We start from the raw sequence: 19,942 nt of genomic DNA on the forward strand, positions 1-19,942 counted from the left end.
AACATAATGGCTTAAACAATGAAATTCTTATCTTACAGTTCTGGGGGTGAGAAGTTCAAAGTGGGCTTCACAGAGCTAAAATCAGGTCTGGAGTCTGCAGGGAGCACCTGTTTCCTTCCCCCCCCCCCCCCCGCCCCCAGCTTCTCGAGACTGCCTGCATTCCATGGCTAGTGGCCCTCTTCCAGCCAGCAATGGCATCATTCTGACATCTGCTTTTGTCGTCACATCTCATCCTCTGACTCTTCTGCCTCCCTCTTTCCCTTATAAGAACCCTTGTGATTACATTAAATCCACCCAGATAATCCAGGATAATCTCCCCGTCTCAAGATCTTCAACTTAATCACATCTGCAAAGTCTCTTTTGCCGTGCGAAGTGACATATTTATAGGACTGGGGATTAGGATGTGGACATTTGGGGGGGAGGACATTATTCTGCCTACCGAACATTGCCTCCAAGTACCTCTTGTATGACTAAATAAGGGAGTCATCAAACAGCTGCTGCCTTGGAGCCAGTCCAGGGCTGGCCTCGTTTAGGATGCCACTGTACAAGAGGACCTACTGGCTGGCATGGTATCCTTGTCTTTGCAGTTTGGCATCTACTTCTTACTGATCACTGACCTGGATTTAGCCCCATGCCCCAACATGCCCTCTACTTGCTTCACTTTCTGTTAAGTCCTGAATAGAAGCCGAGGGTTCTCCTGACAGCCAGAATGTTCTAGAGTGGGTCTCCATGATCTACAGCTGTTATCTACTGGGCAACAGGGTAAACCGAAGGCAGCTCTTTTACCAAAAAAACGAGCAAGCCAGATATGTTCCCTCTGTTCTTCATGGAAGGCCAAGAAAAGACCTGCTTTCAGTTCCTCATAATCTGGTGATTACTGGACTCTATAGCTTTTCTCTGATTGCTTAGGAAGTTTGTAGTATTCATTCCAACTAACTATCCCAGGGACCAAGAGCCAAGGCTCTGCAAGCCTTGAGTCTGGTGGGATTCTACATTGAGAGCTGAGACACGGTGGATGGCTTGGGTGAGGATGGCCTGGGTGGATGGCTGGTACTTCTGGTGACTGGTTGGTGATGTTGTACTGGGAATGTTGGATGGCTAAGCAATGATATCATTAGACTGCTGGTGCCCTGATTGGTGATATCATATTAAGGATGTTGGAGGATTGGGCAGTGATGTCACTGAATGATGATATCACATGAAGACCATTAGTAATTTGTATAATGATATCATTTAAGTGAGGGCTTTTAGAAGATAAGATAATGATATGTTGGGACAGTTAGGCTATGATGTCACACTGGAAAATAGAATAGTGAGGTCTCAGAGTTAGCACTAGAGTCAGGGATGAGGAGTCCACAGTATAAGATATAGTCAAAAGGTTGGTGGAATGGCTCAAGTGGTAGAGCATCTGCCTAGCAAGTGGGAGGCTCTGAGTTCAAACTCACCCTCTCCCCCCCACAAAAAGAGTCCAACTGAGAGGAAATACCAGTTAAATACTTTCCTAGTATGGTTTGGCAGGAAAATCCCTGAATTAGAATTCCTCGAACATGTAGTCTAGCCAGGATTAGGGACTAGCTTCCTGCCAAGAACCACTAATATGAGGTTGAGAGTAGAGCTTGCGTATGGCCCGGGAGTTTGTATGACTGGTAGCTCTGTGTCCCTCTCTCCTGAAATCCCTGCTTTATTCCTTTTTTTTTTAATTGGTCAGTTGTGGGGCTTGAACCCAGGGCCTGGGTCCTGTCCCTGAGCTCTTTTGCTCAAGGTTAGTTCTCTACCACTTGGAGCCACAGCTCTACTTCTGATTTTCTGGTAGTTATTGGAGATTAGTCTCATAGCCTTTCTTGCCCAGTCTGGATCATCAGATCTCAGCCTCCTGAGTATCTAGTATTACAAGCAGGAGACACCAGTGCCTGGCTATCCCTGCTTTATTCTGCACAGTTACTCCCTTTAATCTTGCTTGACTGCCCTCCCTGTCCCTTTTACATTCTATCTAGAACCTGGAGGGATTGGATTGGCTTGGCCACTAACCACCACCCCATTAGATCTGGCCTCCTTCTCCTTTGTCCACCTCCAGCTAAAGACCAGATTTCTTAAGCAGGATAATTTCAGCTATGAAAAAGGATATGGGTCATGGCAAATACCATGTGACATGTGTCATGTAGCTGAGCACACCATTACTTTCCTCTAGGCCTGTTTCCCCATTTATGAAATTAGGGTAATTCCAGCTTCTAATCCCAGTGGTTCCATGAATGGGTCAAATATTCTCCAGTGAGAGTTATTAAGCCAGCTTATACCCTCCAACCTTCCTTCCCTGGCTCCATTGGTCATTGACACACATAAGCATGCATGTAGGGGGAAGTGGGTGCTAAGTGTTTCTCTAGAGAAATTAGGTCATCACTGCTGTCCCTCAAGGGGCCAGGCCCTGGTGCCTAGTAAAAACAGTTGTATGGGCTGTGCCCAATTTTGACTCCTGGTACAATAAAGATGGCATCTGAGTCCTTATATTGAGCCTTCACTCATTTACCCATTTCCTTGGCTGTCTACCTGTTCCTCCTCTGTTGGTTTTGACCAGCATCAAGGACAGAACAGAATCATGATCACCTCTGGCCTACTGGAGCATCTAGCAGTAGAGTGTCTTTGACATTGCAGGGGGCAGCTTAGATCAGATTCTCAGATTTTCTTGATAAACAAAAGGAGCTAAAGTGAGGGTCACATTGCCTATTTTAAGTGCTTTGTGTTCTGGGCAAAAAAGATAATCCTCTCAGCCAGCAGCAGATCTCTTCCTTAGACAGTCCGATCCCCCTTGGGGCACATCCCAGCTCATCCCACTTTCTATATCAAGGCTAGTCCTCAGCTGGCTTTTGAGATGGAGCCAGGCCCAGGGTGTTCCAGCTTTGGTTTCAGGGGATCTGGAGGGTCCCAAACTCCCCCTCTTTCCTTGGAGAGTCATTTTGTCTGGAGCAGAAGCATTTCCTTTCTGAACCACAGCATACCCTCTCCATAGCTCCAGCCTGACCCTGGAAACTTCCACCCTAGGTGCAGACCTTCCTTGCACGTGTGGCCTCCTTTGCAAGTAATCTGAGGAGGGCTTCCCCGGCAGTCTCAGAGCTGGTGAGGATTAGTTACAGTAAGGGAAAGCTGACTTCTTCAGAGATAGTTGAGGCCATGAATTCAAACTTGGGTACCACCCAAAATAATACAGAATGACTCAACAAAATTAGCAAAGTTGGGGTTGTCTCCCTGTCTCTCCCACCCATGGTCTTTACCCCTCAAGACTGGCTACCTGGCGGGGGGGGGGGGGAAGGATTGGGTGGGAGGGCAGGGGGAGAATGGGAAGGGGTGGGAAGGGGAAACAGAGGAGGAGGCTACAATGCTTGATAAGAAATGTACTCATTATCTTGCCCATGTAATTGTAACCCCTCTGTACAGTATTTTCACACACACACAAAAAAAAGACTGGCTACCTGGTTATGAGGTGCCAGTCCCTGCAGTTGCCAGATAAAGAAAGGGGCCATGAACAGTACTAAGTGGAAAGGTCAAAAGGCTGCTTTGTCATGGGCTGCCCTAAATTAGTGATTAAAGTAGCTTCTGACTCCCCAGCTCTAGTTACGGAAGAAGCTAGGAGGTCTCAGCCAGTGACAGATAACTGGTCTTGAGGCTAGGACTATATGCTGCTCCATGACGGCATATCAGAATCAGAAGAAAGTAGGGAAAGGTAGGGAGGAGGACCTGTGCTGAGTTGATTTGTTGATCACCAAAATCTGAGGCAAGGCTGAGTGAGCCTGTGGAAGCCTGATTGGCTGGGGACTTGCGTCTCTCTGTGGAGAGTACCCAGAGCCAGAGCACAGGCTGTAACAGGGACTGTGAAGCCTGAGGGAATGAGATGATATTCATGGTGGCCAATTTGGGACTAACTATATAAAATAACATGTTAATTCAAAATTAGCTCTGGCTCTTAGATGAGAGATTAGGGGGATGTGGGCATTATTCGGGCATTTATAGGACAGAAACCTGCCCCCGGGCTTGGATATCTGTATTCCTTTTGAGGGTACTAAGAGAGAATTCCCAAGTCCACATACTTTTCCACTTAACAATTCTATGAGCCTGAGTCTCTCTTTCCTGTGCCCCAGGGAGATTAAAGAGGATGACTGGCCCTTTATAGCCAGGTCACTTTTATTGGTTCTTGGATCCTTCCATGAGCCCTGAGGAGGGGCAGGCTAGATTTCATAGTTCCATATCCAAGTTAGAGAAGATGAATACCAGAGGAGTCCATGCACTCCAACAGCAGAGCAGGGCAAGGGTTTCCCATCTGGTGGGACAGTGGCTAGGGGACTTCCCTGGCAGAGCTGATGGATCCTCCAACCACAACTGCCCATCTTCCCTGGACAGATGACTTCATGAAGCAAAGCCGGGGTATGCTGCTCCTCTACAGCATGAAGAACCCCAGTTTTCCTGAATACATCTTCAGCAGTGAGAGCGGCATCATGTGTCTTGACATGCACGTGGACCATCCCTACCTGGTGGTAGTGGGTCACTACGATGGCAACGTGGCCATTTACAACCTCAAGAAGCCCCACTCTCAGCCCTGCTTCCGAAGCACGGCAAAGTCGGGCAAGCACACGGACCCTGTGTGGCAGGTCAGCTTTGGACCAGGGACCTGGATGGGAGCAGCACCTGGGCCTAGGAACCACTGGAGGAGGGGCCATGGGAAGGAAAGAGATACAGGCAAGGCCGAGAAACTTGATGTGAGGACAGGGAGCTGGGGTCTGCCCCTGAACTCCCAGCAAGAGGCTTCCATTTATCTGCCAAGGGTCTCCTAGAAGGGGTAATCAGTAACTCAGAGGTCTCAGCTGAAAGCCTGCAGGGCCTCACAGACTCTGGTTGAGTATGTTAGAGAGTTCAGATCCTCATGGGGCTGTCAGCTGAAGCCTGGGCTAGATTTTGAAAAGCTCCTAGACAGGTTTTCTGTTGTTTACCCTCTGAGTAAGGCTGGAGGGTCTGGTATGTAAAGTCTTTCCTGGAGCCTCTTGTAGCACTGCTTTCTTCTCTAGACATACTGGAGGGATAGGTGGTGTCCCTGATGTATTATTGCCAGGACATTGAGGCTGAATTTCACCCTGACTCTGTCTCTCATCTTACTCCACTGGGAGTATAATTCATAGTCTCACTCTCAGAATTCTAGTTTTGGCCCGAGCTTTGCAAGCTCTTCTCATTGTGTCCTATAGGTTTCCTCCTCTGAAGTTTGCACCTAACCCCATAAACATATGTGGGAGAACCTAAGTTTGGATTTCTGCCTCAAGTTACCCAAAGTCTCTGGACTTATCAGGCAGCACTGGGCTCTGTTCTCTTACCTTTTGCTGCCCTGTGTTCCTGACACCTTCAGGCTCTGTACTCCAACTCTGCTGGCCCTGTGCTCCCAGAGATATACGGATGCTGGCTCCAGGCTCTGGATCTGAGACAAGTCTGAGCAGAGGCAGGCACAGGAGACATGGAACTCTCCCAGCCTCATGCTTTATGTAGAGCCTTCTGCTGAAAGGGAGGCAGCCCTACAGCCACACCCTTTCTCCTTACTTTCCACAAGGAGGAGAGGAGGTTGCATCTAAAAGTCTGCCTCCCATTCTGTTACCTCCAGTCATATGGCAATCTCCAGGCATGAGGAAGATGTCTATAGAGACTTTAAAGTCCAGGGAGAAGAGAAAGGAATCAATCAGATGGAAACAATGCTAATCCTTCCCCTACTTTCTAGCTCAGATACCCAATGCTAAAACACTGATGACTGTCCAAACCCAGGAGATGGGAGAGACGTAGGCCATCCACCCTATTCCTACTCTACTGTGCTCTCTAGATCAAATAACAGATTGGTTAGCTGGAAAAAATGGACAGGAAAACATATTATCCTTTTCACTGTATAAGTTCCAGGAAGATCACAGCTCACCTGGGCAGGGGTTGCTTGTTCCCCCATTATCCTGCCAGGAAAATAGGCTACCACCTTTGCAAAGCAGAAAAGTCAGGGTTCTTGACCAGAACCATAGCAGATGACCCATGAGGGACCTGTGACTCATTCATCTACTCACTTCATATTCTTTTCCTTTCATTCCCTTCCTCCTCTCCTCATTCATCCATCAGCTATTCATTTATTCACTTGTCCATTCAGTAAGTCCTCCTCTGGCTGCTAACGGACACTCCAGGGCGTAGTCTCTGGGGTTCTGGTGGGAAGATAACCACAGCCACAAGCTGACCAGTGCAGGGCAGAATGCTAAGTGCTAAAGTATAAGTACAAGAGTATGATGTCCACACACACTGTCCTGAGTGGGGACTAGGGCCAGGAAGGGCTAGGCAAGTCTTTCTAGAGAAAGCAACTGCTGAGCTGAATTGTGAGGATAAGTGTTAGTAAGCCAAAGGCGAACACAAAAGGGGGCCACATGTACAGACGCAGAGCTTCAAGCACAGTGACCTGCTGGAAACAACACATCACCAGTCAGAGCACATGTAAAGACGAGGAGAGGGGAGCAACACCCGAGGAAAGGGCCGGCACTGTTGAGTGTGCTTCGTCCAAGGGAAGAACCATGGGTAATGGAAGGCAGTGATTTCAAATGAAATATTAAATATAGAAGCACAATATATTTAACAAAAGATGAGTCTGGCATTGGTGGCTTATGCCTGTAATCCTAGCTACTCAGGAGGCTTGAAGCCAACCCCAGGGCAAGAAAGGCTGTGAGACTCTTATTTCCAATTAACCACTAAAAACTGGAAGTGGAGCTGTGGCTTAAAGTGATAGAGCACTAGCTTTGCACACAAAAACACAGGGACAGCACCCAGGTCCAGAGTTCAAGCCCCATAACTACCACCAACAACAAAAAAGATGAGAGTGGCACTGCTATGGAATCAGGGTCCTGTTTGCGTAAGTGGTATCATTCTTCCCATTCCTTAAGGTACCTTCTCAAGGCTCCTAAGGATTCCTCCTGGGCATAGTCAGAAGATTGCTGCCCAGCTGGGTGCCAGTGGCTCAGGACTATAATATTAGCTGCTCGGGAGGCTGAGATCTGAGGATCATGGTTCAAAGCCAGCCCAGGCAGGAAAGTCCATAAGACTCTTATCTCCAATTGACCACTGAAAACTGGAAGTGGCGCTGTGGCTCAAGTGGTAGAGCACTTGCCTTGAGCTGAAGAGCTCAGGGACAGCACCCAGGCCCAGAGTTCAAGCCCCACAATGGACCAAAAAAAAAAAAAATTGCTGCCCAGTCATCAGAGGGTAGAGGTATACAGTCATGCAAAGTCCTGGAAAGTACTTCTGGTTACACCTTGAGAAAGTCCAAAGAATAAGGAAGGGCAACGCACTGGAGATGGAGATGTGGACTATGGATGCAGAGTTGTTGGGACAGTAAAACTGATAGAAGGCAGGGATTGGTTGGATCCAGGGAAAGAGAAGAATCAATGATGCTGAGGTTTAGTGTGCCCACCAAGGCATCTGCAGATGTAGAAAGGCAGAAGGGAACAGGTTTGGCCAGAAGTGAATCTAAAAAGGCTGTGACACCCAGTGGGAGGCCTGGTCCAAGCAATTGGCTCTAAGAGCCTGGAGCTTGAAAGACAGGCTGGTGAGTGAGATGCCAGAAACACCAGAGCCTAGGGCTTTTTTCTTTTCTTTTTTCTTTTTTTGCTGGTCCTGTTGCTGTCTCTGAGCTTTTGTACTCAAAGCTAGCACTCTACCACCTGAGTCACAGCTCTACGTACAGTTTTTTTGCTTGTTAACTAGAGATAAAAGAGTCCCACGGATTTTCCTGCCCAAGCTAGCTTTGAGTCATGATCCTCAAATCTCAACCTCCTGAGTAGCTAGGATTATAGTCACAAGCCATGGGCACAGGCTTAGGTCTTTTTCTTTTTTTTAAGGGACTGTGTACAGAGTACTTTGAGGAGGTAGGAAAGGTGGTTTTGAACTTCAGTGCCAGGTGGGGGCAGAAAGTTTATTCCATTGGCAATGGGGAGTCAGAGAAGGTTTTAGAGCCAAGGACAGAAGTGTGTAAGAAGAGAAATGTCTAAGAAGAGTTGACTGCTTCCCAAGAGAGCCTTCCTGGGTGGCCTAGCCCTGCTTCGGCCCTGCTATGAAGCCTTAACTAGCAACACTCTGGGCTGTGTATGAGTTATGCAGTTCTTGGGAAGGGAGAAGGAAGGATGAAAAACAGAGACTGGGGCCAGGCTGTTCTGCCCTAATCAGATAAGGCAGGAGAGGAAGAATCAATTAAGCAAGCTTCAGCTCCACATTCTATCATCTAGACCTTGGGTTTCTACTCATTCCTTTTAGCCTAGTTACCACTCTGTCTCTTGCTTTATTCCTACCCTCTCACCTCTACTCCAGAAGCACGTGTGTGACACATGCACAGTCACTTGAAAATATACCTCTCCACCCCCCACTGGGCATCAGGCTGCTAAGTGGGGTGTGAAATACAATTTCCCTGAGTGCAGGGCATCTGCTCATTAAACACTTCCTTTTGCAGCTCCCTAGCGCCTCTTACAGCCTGGCTTTTGACACCCCTTGTCCCCTCCTCCCTTTAAAGGGACCACCATTGTACAGAAGAAGTAGTCTCAGTATCTGACTTGTGCCTTAAAGGCAGTGCAGCATTCTGACATCCCCCCCCCTCCGTCCCCCTCTCTACCATGAGAGCACAAAACAACCCATTATCCAAACAAGCCTAGGCAGGACTCAGCCCCCTTCCTCCAGCTCTGACCTTCCAGGCTTGGGTGGTAGTTGGAGAGAGGCAATCCTTTCTCCTCACCCCACAACAGCCATGGTGACAGCTGTGGTTATAAACGACAGCACTGGGTTCTTGGCCTCCCTCACTGGGCCTCTGTTTGTGACAGGGGGAGGGCACTGGACAGTGGTCCCAGCATGGGCGGTCTGGAAGGAGCCTCTGGATGGAAAGCTTTGGGCACCCAGCCCCACTCCATCTCTCTGGAACTTGGCGTGGCCAGGCTTCCACATCTGGCAACAGAAACTTGAGCCTCAAGCGTGTCATCTTCATAAGACAACAGCTCTGTCTCCAAAACACTTTCCCATATGTTTGCTTCCAGCCCTGAGAAGATGGGTGGGGCAGGATAATTAACCCTGATTTGCAGATGGAGAAATACAACTTAAATCTGGGATTTGGGAGCAAAATTCTGGGAGCAGGAGCTAGTGTCCATGTGAAGGTTGGAAAAGAGGAGACACTTCCTAGAGAAAGGCCAGGCCTAGAAGAGGAGGGCGGGAGGTGGGGTGAGTTCCTCCCCTTCCTCACCCACTCCCAAGCAAACAGGGAAAAGGCCTCGCAGCAGCTTGGAGTTTGAAATCCTAGGGTGATGGTAATAATGAGGATATTAGCTAGCATTAGTTATTGATTTATTTTTGAGACAGAATTTTGTTATGTAAGCCCGGGTGGCCTTGAATTTGGGATTCTCTCATGCCTCAGTTTCCCAAATGCTGGGATTAGAGATGTGTACCACCAGACTTTAGCTGCATTAGTTGGCATTTATTTAACACTTAATATGCAGTGCTCTGGCCTAAAGACTTTACATATAGTATCTCATATTTTTTTTGCATTTTCCCACCCTTTTTCTCTATAGTATCTCATTTATTTTCACAACAAGCCTATGCTATTATGACTTCCATTTTATAAGTGAAGGTGCTGTTTGCAAGGCTGAGTCTATGAAAGTAACTTAGAACTCAGAAACATAATTTTCCTGCAGCTAGGCATCTAGAACCCAACCCAAAATGGAATTAGGTACCTCCACTTCTGAACCAATACATTAGGGCAATGCTCTGACTGGCACAATTATCCTAGATTGGTCAGGAAGAGAGAGAGAGAGAGAGCTGGATGGGAGGAGGTGAGGGGGGCCAATTATAGGATTTCAGGAAATAGGCTCCCAGAACATGTTTCTGAGATTCATGTGGGTGCATGGGGAGCCTTGTTCAGAGCCCTTACACAAACCCCAAGCAGAGTCCCAGAGCTTACTATGGGTTGGTATGTTCCAGGTAAAATGGCAGAAGGACGACATGGACCACAACCTAAACTTCTTCTCTGTGTCGTCTGACGGTCGGATCGTGTCTTGGACACTAGTAAAGGTGCTTGCTTTTTAGAGAGTTGTGCAGGTTGGCGGGTGTGTGGGGGGGGGAAGGGGGGGAGGTAGATGGGAGGAATGGATGAAGGATGAGGGAAAAGGAATCTTGCAGCCCTGCTGACCTAGCCCAACCCTCGTTCCTCTTTCTGCCTTCTCCCACTACAGAGTGAGCTGGTTCACACAGATGTCATCAAGCTGAAGGTGGAAGGCAGCACGACAGAGATTCCTGAGGGACTGCAGTTACACACTGTGGGTAGGAACCCCATCCCGCTTACCTCCAGGCCCTAGCTGCACAGTTCATCCTCAGAGTCAATAAGAGACCTCCCCTTCCCAGAACTCCCTCCCAGACAGATGCTGGAGCCCAGACAGGAAGACAGGAAAAAGCCTGACTGTTAGTTGAGCTCTTGGCCATTTGCAAACCCTCTCCAGTTCCTCCCCCATTTGCAGACCCAGTTCTTGTTTATGCAGATCAGGTGCTGTTATGCAGATCCATCCCTGTTTATGCAGATCTGGGCCCTGTTTATCCAGATCCAGTCCCTGTTTACTCAATTCCTACCTTGTTTATGCAGACCATATCCCTGTTTGCACAGACCACGTCCCCTGTTTGCAGACCCCATCCCTGTTTACCCTGACCCTGACCCTGTTTAACTCAATCCCTGCCTTGTTTACCCAGCCCCTCATTCCTGTCTGCAGAACCCCTGGCCGGTTGCAGAGTCCTGTCTGGGACAAGCATACCAGAGTGCCAATTTGCAATTTGCTTAGCCTTGTCCCAGCCCTCACTGGGACCATGTTCATAGCTCATTTTGTCACAGGCTGTTCCTGGCTCAGCTAGGGTAGGGCAGACGGCTCCCTTGGAGAACTGGGCTGAGGCTACTCCCTCTTCTCCCAAGGCTGTGGCACTGCTTTCGACTTCCACCGAGAGATCGACTACATGTTCCTAGTAGGCACAGAGGAGGGGAAAATCTACAAGGTGAGGCAGTTCTGTCCCTGGCAGTTCTTTGCAGGGCTATATGGACTTGAGAACTTAGCCCAAGTTGTTGACAATACTCAACGAATTCTGTTCTGACACATCTCAGTGTTCATCAATTCTGGGAGAATTTCTTAATCTGCTTGGATGGCAGGAAGAGGGGCTACAGGAAAAGGCAATCTAGAGGGTGGCTTTAAGCCCAGTCCAGTCTCTTCTCCTCTGGGCTGTCCCTCCTTTCCTAGGGGTAGAAGCAGCTGGGAATGCGGAGTGGGGGAATAGGAACATTCTAGGCAGACTCTGTGGTGGAAATCTGAACTCAGCTAGGCTTTGAAGGCCAGGTAACAAGCAGATTGATCTCTAATACCAGTGCATCCCCGCCGGCAGGACACAACCTCACCACCAGTGTCTGCAGTGTCTCAGTGTTAGTAGGTGAACATCCTCTGAACCTCCATCCATCCAGAAATAGCTCTGGCTGCAAGCTTTTCTTAGGCTCTGAGACTCAGAATGTTAATTACAGGCAGCCTCCCGGGAGCCCCTGAGGCCCAGCCAGAGCTGGTCTGAATGTAAAAAAGGTCCCCCCCCCTCTCTACCCCTTCCTGAGGCCTCCCCAGCGGGCTGGAGAGAACGTAGAGACTAGTCTGTCACTCTGTCTCCCATAGGGAGGGGGGAGAGGCTCACTGGCTGGGCCAGAAACTGAATGGGAAATCTGGGGCTTCAAGTTGCCTCTTGCCTGCACCAGGAAGGCAGGATGTCGTCCATAAAGCGGTAGACCCAGCAGTCTTTCTATCCACAGGCCCTGGCCTGAAGAAATGATATGGCCTCACCTTTTCCAGGGCCTGCGACCAGCTCTGCCCTATTCTGATGGGCCTGGAATCCCAAGGCTCAGCCACTTTCCCTCTCCAGGAAAGCTCTGTGGTCAACCCTGACCACAACTCCTACGTACCTCCCTCCTCTCTGGGGGAATAGGGTATGGGAAAAGCAGCCAGTAGCTTGGCACCAACTCAGTTGTGACAGTGAGGTGGGCTAGGGCAGAAAAGCAGGCTCAGGTTCAGATCCTTCAGGGCCTCCATGGAAGGGTGGCTGCTGACTCTCCTCTCCCACCTCCATCTTTGTACCAGTGCTCTAAAGCCTACTCCAGCCAATTCCTAGACACCTATGATGCCCACAACATGGCAGTGGATGCTGTGACCTGGAACCCATACCACAGCAAGGTCTTCATGTCCTGCAGTTCTGACTGGACAGTGAAGATCTGGGACCACACCATCAAGTGAGGAGCCTGCCCCCTCACCTGTGCTCTGCCACTGTGAGCCAGCCCTTGTGTCACAGGCTTCCCTCCTCCTCTACTGCAGGACCCCCATGTTCATCTATGACCTGAACTCAGCCGTGGGTGATGTGGCCTGGGCACCATACTCTTCCACTGTGTTTGCTGCAGTCACCACAGATGGGAAGGTGAGTGGCCCCTTCTTCCTCCCGCTAAGCCCCTACTAGAGATCTGGTAAGGGATCTCAGGTCAGTAAGGAACATGGGGCCTAAGGACTTGTATTCTCAGAAGATGAGTCATTCATTGCAAGAGGCCTCAAGGAGGGAAAGGAGTGTTCGATTCAGTGGAGAAAGAACTCTGGGCGACGAGATGCCATCAAGTAGTTATCTTCTCTGAGGTCCCTGGAAAGAGAGGTAGATGGTAGCAGGGGCCAACTTGAGCTAAAGACAAGCTTATGAACCAGAACTGATCTGTTGCTGCAATAGTGTCTATAAGGTAGTGAGTTCTTCATCTCCGGAAGCATGTAAGATGATTTTGAGAAGGGGTTTCTCACTGGCAAAATGGGAGAAGTAGTACAAGCTTAGAAATGAGAACATTCTTACAAACCTGTTCTCCTTATGGACTTTGATATAAATGGAAAAGCTTCTGCTGCCCCAAGGAAAAAAATACAGTGATTAAGGCATCACCCTAAAGTCAGTCAGTCATCCATTCCCTAAATAGAAGCTTACTAAGGGCCAACTGTGATGCCCACTCAAAGCTAAGGCCTTGGTGATTCAAGCTCTGTTCTTATGGGGCTTCTCTTATAGTGTGAAGGGCAAGACAAAAAGAGAAGAGAACATTAAAATTCCCATAGTGTTAAGAGGAGAGGATTTAAAAAGGGCAATGTGTGAATACAAATATTTATAGCAGCATTATTCGTAATAGCCAGAGAATGAAACAACTGTGTCCACCAACTGATGAATGGATAAGCATACTGAATTTACAAAGGTATTACTATTCAGTAAGGACAAGGAATGACATACCAATACATCCTACAACAATGGATGATTCTTGAAAACTTTATGGTAAGTAAAATAAGCCCAACACAAAAGGACATACATTGTATGACTCGATCACACTTACATGATATATTCAAAATAGATTTGCCTAGAATCCTAGTATATGGTATGTTCAAGAGAGACAAATCCATAGAGATGGAAAGTAGATTTGTGTTGCACAGGCCTAACTGGGTTGGGAGAAAATGGAGAGTGACTGCTAGTGGGTACAAAGTTTGTTTTGGAGTAATGAAAACATTCTAAAATTGGTGGTATTGATGGAATGAATATATGGAAAAACCCCAAAACTGTATACTTTAAATGGATAGCATTTATGTATAGTATGTGAATTACAACTTGATAAGAGTGTCATATTAAAACAAGGAGCTAGGCACTGATGCCTCAGGTCTGTAAGCCTACTTAGGAAGCAAAGATCTGAAGATTGTGGTTCAAAGCCAGCCCAAGCAGGAAAGTCTATGAGACTTTTTATCTCCAATTAAACACCAATAAAACTGAAAGTGTAGCTGTGATTCAAGTTGTAGAACACTAGCCTTGAGCACAAAAGATCAGGAACAATGCCTAGGCCCTGAGCTCAAACCCTAGGACTGACATCAAAAGAAAGATGGGAGGGACATAGTGGCTTACTCTTACAATCTCAGCAGTTGGGAGGCTAAGGCAGGAAGATTGAGCGTTGGAGGCTAAACTGAGCTACACAGTCCCAGTTTCAAGACAGAGAGACAGACAGAAAAGAAATGGGTATTTCTTTTTCTTTTAGCATGGTCAGGAAAGCCTTGTTTGAAGAGGAGACATTCAAGCTGAGAACTGAGTAACAAGGGGCTAGTCTTGGGAAGACAGAGTAGGGGACCGTCCACACTGAAGAAGAGTTGGTGCTAGCACGCTGAGGTAGGACTGAGCCTGAAGGGCTTCAGGAACAGGAAGGAAATGTGGCTGCAGTGCTGTGAGCAAAGGGAGGAGTAAGCATGAAAGCGAGGAGGAAACTCTGGGAGGATTTTTACTTTTTTTTAAAAGGAAGTCTGGCTATTGCCTGGGAATGGGTTGTAGGGGAAACAGAGAGACCAGGTAGGAGGCTGCCGTAGTTGTCAGGGCAAGAGTTGATAGAGGTTTGGACTTTTGAGTGTGGCAAAGATGGCATCAAACATTTATTGAGTACTTACATGTCCACAGCAGTCTGAGCACTTTACTTCTATTAACCAGGACAAACATGGCTCTGCCAATTACTAATAAGTTAGCCTCAAAGACCTTCTAACTCATTTATAATATATGGATAATAACAGAACCTCCTACAGAGTGTAAATAGATGATGTAACTTTGCACTTGTATGTCCAGAATATACTACATGGCAATTTAGTCTAATCTACATTAGACTAGAAAAATAGTAGCTGTTATTGTTGTTCATTCTGTATGCACTTAAAATTTCCCCTAATACTGGGTGCTGGTTGCTCATGCTTATAATTCTAGCTATGCAGGAGGCTGAGATCTGACGATTGTGGTTCAGGAAAGTCTGTGAGACTTTTTTTTTTTCTTCTCGGTCCTGGGGCTTGAACTCTGGGCCTGGGCACTGTCCCTCAACTCTTCAGCTCAAGGTGAGCCCTCTACCACTTAAGCCAGAGCGCCACTTCTGCTTTTCTGGTGGTTCATTGGAGAGTCTTGAGGACTTTCCTGCCCTGGTGGGCTTTGAATCATGATTGTCAGATCTCAGCCTCCTGTGTAGCTAGGTTTATAGGTGTGAGCCACCGGCGCCTGGCTGTGAGACTCTGATCTCCAATTAATCACCTCAAAAACCTAAAGTAGAGCTGTAGCTCAAATGGTAGAGTGCTAGGGGGAAAAATGCTAGGGGAGAGAGCCCAGACTCTTGAGTTCAAGCCCTAGGATTTGGACACATATTTTAAAAAAAAATCTACTACACTTTTATTCTCACTCCTCAACCACAAGCAAAACATGAGCAGAGACACTAAATTTCTTCTCCGGCTGCCTCCAGCTCTGGTTGGTAACCATTAGCCTGCTTTAGTATCCCCAGAGAGTTCAGGGAATTAGTTCTTCTGAGGTAGGGGACCTCAGAAGAGGTGTGATGACACCGACCTCTCCATAGGCTCATGTGTTTGACTTGGCCATCAACAAGTATGAATCCATCTGCAACCAGCCCGTGGTAGCCAAAAAGAAGAATAAGATCACCCATGTGAAGTTCAACCCCATCTACCCTATCATCATTGTGGGTGATGACCGTGGGCATATCACCTGCCTCAAACTCTCACCTAACTTGCGCAAGATGCCAAAGGTATGGGCTCTGCCACTAGAGAGAAGGGAGCTGGTGGGGATGAGAAAAGGGGGAGGAGCCACAGGTTTCTGGCTTAGAGTATCCAAGATAAGGATGATATCACTGGCAGAATAAAGAGGCTAAGTGGAGAAGCAGGTTTGTGAGGAAAACAGATCAGTTGGCATGCTGCATCTCCCTTAATTGTGGGGCCAGTGTGGAGGTACCCAGTCAGAAAGTAGGCCTAATCCTGGGGGCGGTGTGAGGGCATCATTATCTTTGGGAGTGGAAGATGCTATGGGCATTACAGGTCACCCAGGTAGGAGAATGGAGGCTTAGTAAGACTTCATTGCTGGGCTTACATGGTTTCAGCTTCAGTGGTCCCTGGCCTGGGAGCTTCAGGTCTATACAGGGAAGGAAAGAAATGAGCTGTGAAAAGAGAACTAGGTCAGCAGCTATGCAGTCCTCCTTTTGAACTCTAGTTTTTGTGGTCTCTGACAGTTATGAGACCCTGCCCAGAGCCCAAGTGTTTCAAATAGACCACAGACATATCCACGATCTCAGAGTCTAGCCTTGAGTCCAAATTCAGACTTAAGAATCCAGCCTTCAGGGCTGGGAATGTGTCTTAGTGGTAGAGTGTTTGCCTAGCATGCATGAAGCCCTTGGTTCGATTCCTTAGTACCACATAAACAGAAAAAGCCAGAAGTGGTGCTGTGGCTCAAGTGGTAGAGTGCTAGCCTTGAGCTAAAGAAACTCAGGGACAGTGCCCAGGCCCTGAGTTCAAGCCCCAAGACTGGAAAAAAAAAAAATAGAATCCAGACTTCACACCAAAAGACCCAGCATCCAACTTAAAAAATTTACAGCCTAGAAGCAAGAGGTGAGTCCTGCCCATTTGTATAGGAAATGGCGCTTTGCTTTCTGCCAGGTTCCTGGCCAGGGTCAGGGTCGGGCCAAGCTGCCCTGATGACTACCTCCTGTTTGCAATTTGAAGCATTTACTGCAATTTGAGGCAGGAGCAGAGGCCTGTCTCAGCTACTGACTTCTCCCCACTGTGCCTCCACCCAGACAGCGACCATGCCCCATTGCTCCAGTGCTGGCTTGGTCTATTCCCCACCAGGACCAGGAGTATGGCCGGGCTGTAATTGTAGCCAGCTGGAGGAGGGGGTAGACTTGGCTATAAATACTCAAAAGGCTGTTAAGCGCCTGCAGCTGTGGCCCAGAGGCTGTGGTGGGCTTTAGGGGGTGGGGGAGCAGGGCGTGGTCTGAATCTCCTTGCAGAGCCCAGCTAGTTGGCCTCAGGAGGGGGGAAGGCGGCAGCAGTTTGTGGAACAGATAAAATCTGTTCTTAATTTAATGAAAGAGGAGCTGGCTTAAGCTGGCAGAGCTGGACGACCCTCTGGGAGGATGGTCACTTGTGGGGACAGAAACAGCCATGACACCAAGAGGGTGGTAGAAATGGATGGGAGCCCTACACACCCTGATCTGGGGAGGCAGGAATCTCCCACAGTTCTAACGCCAAGGACCATTCATAGCTGGGACTTGAGTAGCTCTGAGGACCTGAGTAAGGGACAGTCGGGGGGCTTGTACTTGAGTAGATTAGTAGTTCCTGTGAAATTTCTTTCTCTGTCAGTAACCTCATGATTTGTATGAAAGGAAGTCCTGTGGACATCCCTATAGACCTTCCTCTGTAAGCTGCAGACTCCCTGCTTTTCCCATAAGAACTGACTTCCCTGCCTGGGGAGCTTCAGAAGTTAAAGGACTGTCTTAACCTAACCATTATGTACATGGGAAATTGAAGCTTGGAAAGACCAAGGAATTTACCTAAAGTCATATGGGGAATTAATGACAGCTAGAACTAAAAACCAGGTCCCTTAAATCCCAGGGGATAGGGTTAAGGCTTAGAAGAGAAACTGAACAGTCAGGAGAAAATATGGAAAGTGAGAAAAAGATCTTGTCCTCTGTACTGGGCTTCAATGGCCTGCAAGGGCCGATCTGGGAGTGGTGCTGGGGGTCAAGGCAAGAGGAAATCTGAGCTCTGCATGGTGTTAGCAACCTGGATGGTGCCAGAATGGGGCCTACTGCCCCTGCAGGCTCCCCCTACCTTGCAGCCATGACCAGACCCGGGCATGACTGGAGCAGGTGCCAGTGAGCAGTGGGCACAGTTGGTTAAGGGTGTAGGAGTCCAGGATCAGAGGGAAAGCACGAAATGGCTGCTGCCCAGCCTGTTCCAGCATAGCTGACATCCCAACGGGACAGTAGAGAATGAAACAACCCAACTCCTTTTTTTTTCAGGGCCCAACTTACCAGTGGAAGCATTAGAGTGCTTTGCAGGTGGGGGGCAGGGTAAAGGCCACATCTTCTCTTCTGAGGGATAGTCCCAGCCATCGATACCTAGAATCACATAGGTATCCCATCCACCTTCATGCACAGGAGACACTTTTCCCACCATAGCAAGTCTGGTTCCAACCCCCAACCTGACCTGAACATATTAGGTAAGAGAGCACTAGGTGAGGGCACCTATGATCTCTTTCCCTCCTCGAGCACATACCTATTAGCTTCTATTGGTAGAAGGAAGTCCCAACAGCCAGATCCTGTCCCTCCCCAGAGCCTCTGCTCTTCCTGCCTAAAAACTTAGTCCTTAGAAGATCATGGTTACTACTCCCACTCCTGGAAGCATCAAGACCCCATATTTAGCTGAGGTTCACAGCAAAAGCTGATGCTTTCTTGTAGTCCCCTATCCAGACCCTTGAGTCACCTAACCTGAGAAAGTGAAGGATTGGTGAAGAACCATATGGGAGAGGGAGGTGGCAAGGATCCAGTATTTATTGGGCAGGGCAGGGCAGGGCACAACTGGGGCAGGCTAGGCAAAGAGTCAATGTGGGTACCCAGAGAAGCAGGCTATCCCTTACATTTTTCTCCAACCCGTATTTCCCTCTCCCAGGAAAAGAAGGGGCAGGAAGTTCAGAAGGGCCCAGCTGTGGAGATCGCAAAACTGGACAAACTACTGAACCTGGTGAGGGAAGTGAAAACCAAGATCTGATGGTCTGGTCTCAGTCTCTGCCCATTTATTGAACTAATATATTCCAGGTCCTGGGCTGGGTACCAGATGCCTGCTTCCAACTTGTGATCCTACCCCTGCATCTGCCCTTCTCCTGAAGGTTCTGACACCTTTCTCCCAAATCTGACCCTCCACCACCATTACTCCCTTTTGACTTGCACAAATAAACCTGTGTTTAAAAGCTCACCTCCTATCTTTAATTTTGCTACTGTGGGGCCCTCAGGAAGGAGAAAAATCTCAGGATAGAGCCGTAGTTCCATTTATTATCCAGCAAACAGTGGGAGGACCAAAGGAGGGGCCCAGCCTGGACACCCTCCCATTATTGCCATGGGTTCCAGTTTGCTTCCCCAACCTAGAGGGCCCAGAGGCACTGAGCTTAGGGAAAGGGTAAACCCAGCCCTTGGACCTTGGGATGGAGCAGAGTCCAGATGGCCCTGGCCCTAGCACCAACGCCTGAACCCCCACTCTGGGCCTATCTATCTAGGACCACCTATCTCCTGAAGCCAGGCTGGGTCCAGCTCCAAGCAGGTTGGACTCAAGAGTTCTGGACCCCAGGCTGGCTGAACTCTGGAGTCCTAATTCCAGGCTCTGAATGGGGTAGATTCACATCCCAGGCTCCAGGGTAGACCAAGGGACCTTCAGGGTTGCAGCAAGTAGCTGCCTTCATGGCTAGGTTTCTGGGGAGGTGGTGCCTTCTCAGGACAGGGGCCAGGGCTGGAGTTAGGACTAGAATCAGAGAGAGAATCGGCGTCGGCAGAGCGAGAATGGCAGGCCCAGCAGAGAATGACCCAAAGCAGCAGCAGCAAGAAGCCTACGAGGCCGTTGCAGACGATGGCAATAAGAGCCCCCTGGGAGATGGCTGCCCCCATGACGGGCAGCACCCTCAGACCAGTGCAGATAGCAGAGTTGCTTCAATGACAAGGCCCATGCCGAGACGAAACTCCGGGAGGGCCAGCTTTCCAAGGAGGCTGTTCTGTCCGTGCAGGCAATGATTCCTAGGCAGTGGAGATGCCCAACTGCAGTCCTGAGCCTGGGGGATACAGAGCAAAAGGAGAGGATAGTGAGGGAGGAATGGGTAAGACTGAGTGGGAGAGCTCCCCTCTCACATTGTTGGCTTTCCTGGCAAAGGACCTTGGGTTCCAGCATACTTAAATATCCCACAAAGCCAACACCCTCATCCTAAGGCCTAGCTTTGGGCACCTGAATGTGGGTGTAGCCAGGATAGGGATGGTGGAGTGGGCAGCCAGCCTCTGCTTTGCTTT

General features: G+C 48.6%; 1 protein-coding gene across 2 annotated transcripts in view; it reads left to right on the forward strand.

The window, feature by feature from the left end:
* Dnai1 (dynein axonemal intermediate chain 1) overlaps positions 1-18,866 on the forward strand; it is a 63,454-nt gene extending 44,588 nt beyond the window's left edge. The window contains exons 13-20 of one of the 2 annotated variants that reach the window (XM_070009017.1): positions 4,390-4,637; positions 10,003-10,092; positions 10,254-10,341; positions 10,979-11,058; positions 12,174-12,322; positions 12,405-12,504; positions 15,461-15,646; positions 18,564-18,866. In XM_070009017.1, the coding sequence (XP_069865118.1) occupies positions 4,390-4,637; positions 10,003-10,092; positions 10,254-10,341; positions 10,979-11,058; positions 12,174-12,322; positions 12,405-12,504; positions 15,461-15,646; positions 18,564-18,662 (1,040 nt within the window). In that variant the 3' untranslated portion in view covers positions 18,663-18,866. The remainder of the gene's footprint in view (positions 1-4,389; positions 4,638-10,002; positions 10,093-10,253; positions 10,342-10,978; positions 11,059-12,173; positions 12,323-12,404; positions 12,505-15,460; positions 15,647-18,563) is intronic. The other variant, XM_070009025.1, reaches the window with a different exon arrangement.
* The last annotated feature ends 1,076 nt before the right edge of the window (positions 18,867-19,942 follow it).

This window comes from Dipodomys merriami, unplaced genomic scaffold, assembly GCF_024711535.1.
Source record: "Dipodomys merriami isolate MVZ:Mamm:240054 unplaced genomic scaffold, mDipMer1.0.p SCAF_11, whole genome shotgun sequence".
In the NCBI taxonomy this organism is placed as follows: domain Eukaryota; kingdom Metazoa; phylum Chordata; class Mammalia; order Rodentia; family Heteromyidae; genus Dipodomys; species Dipodomys merriami.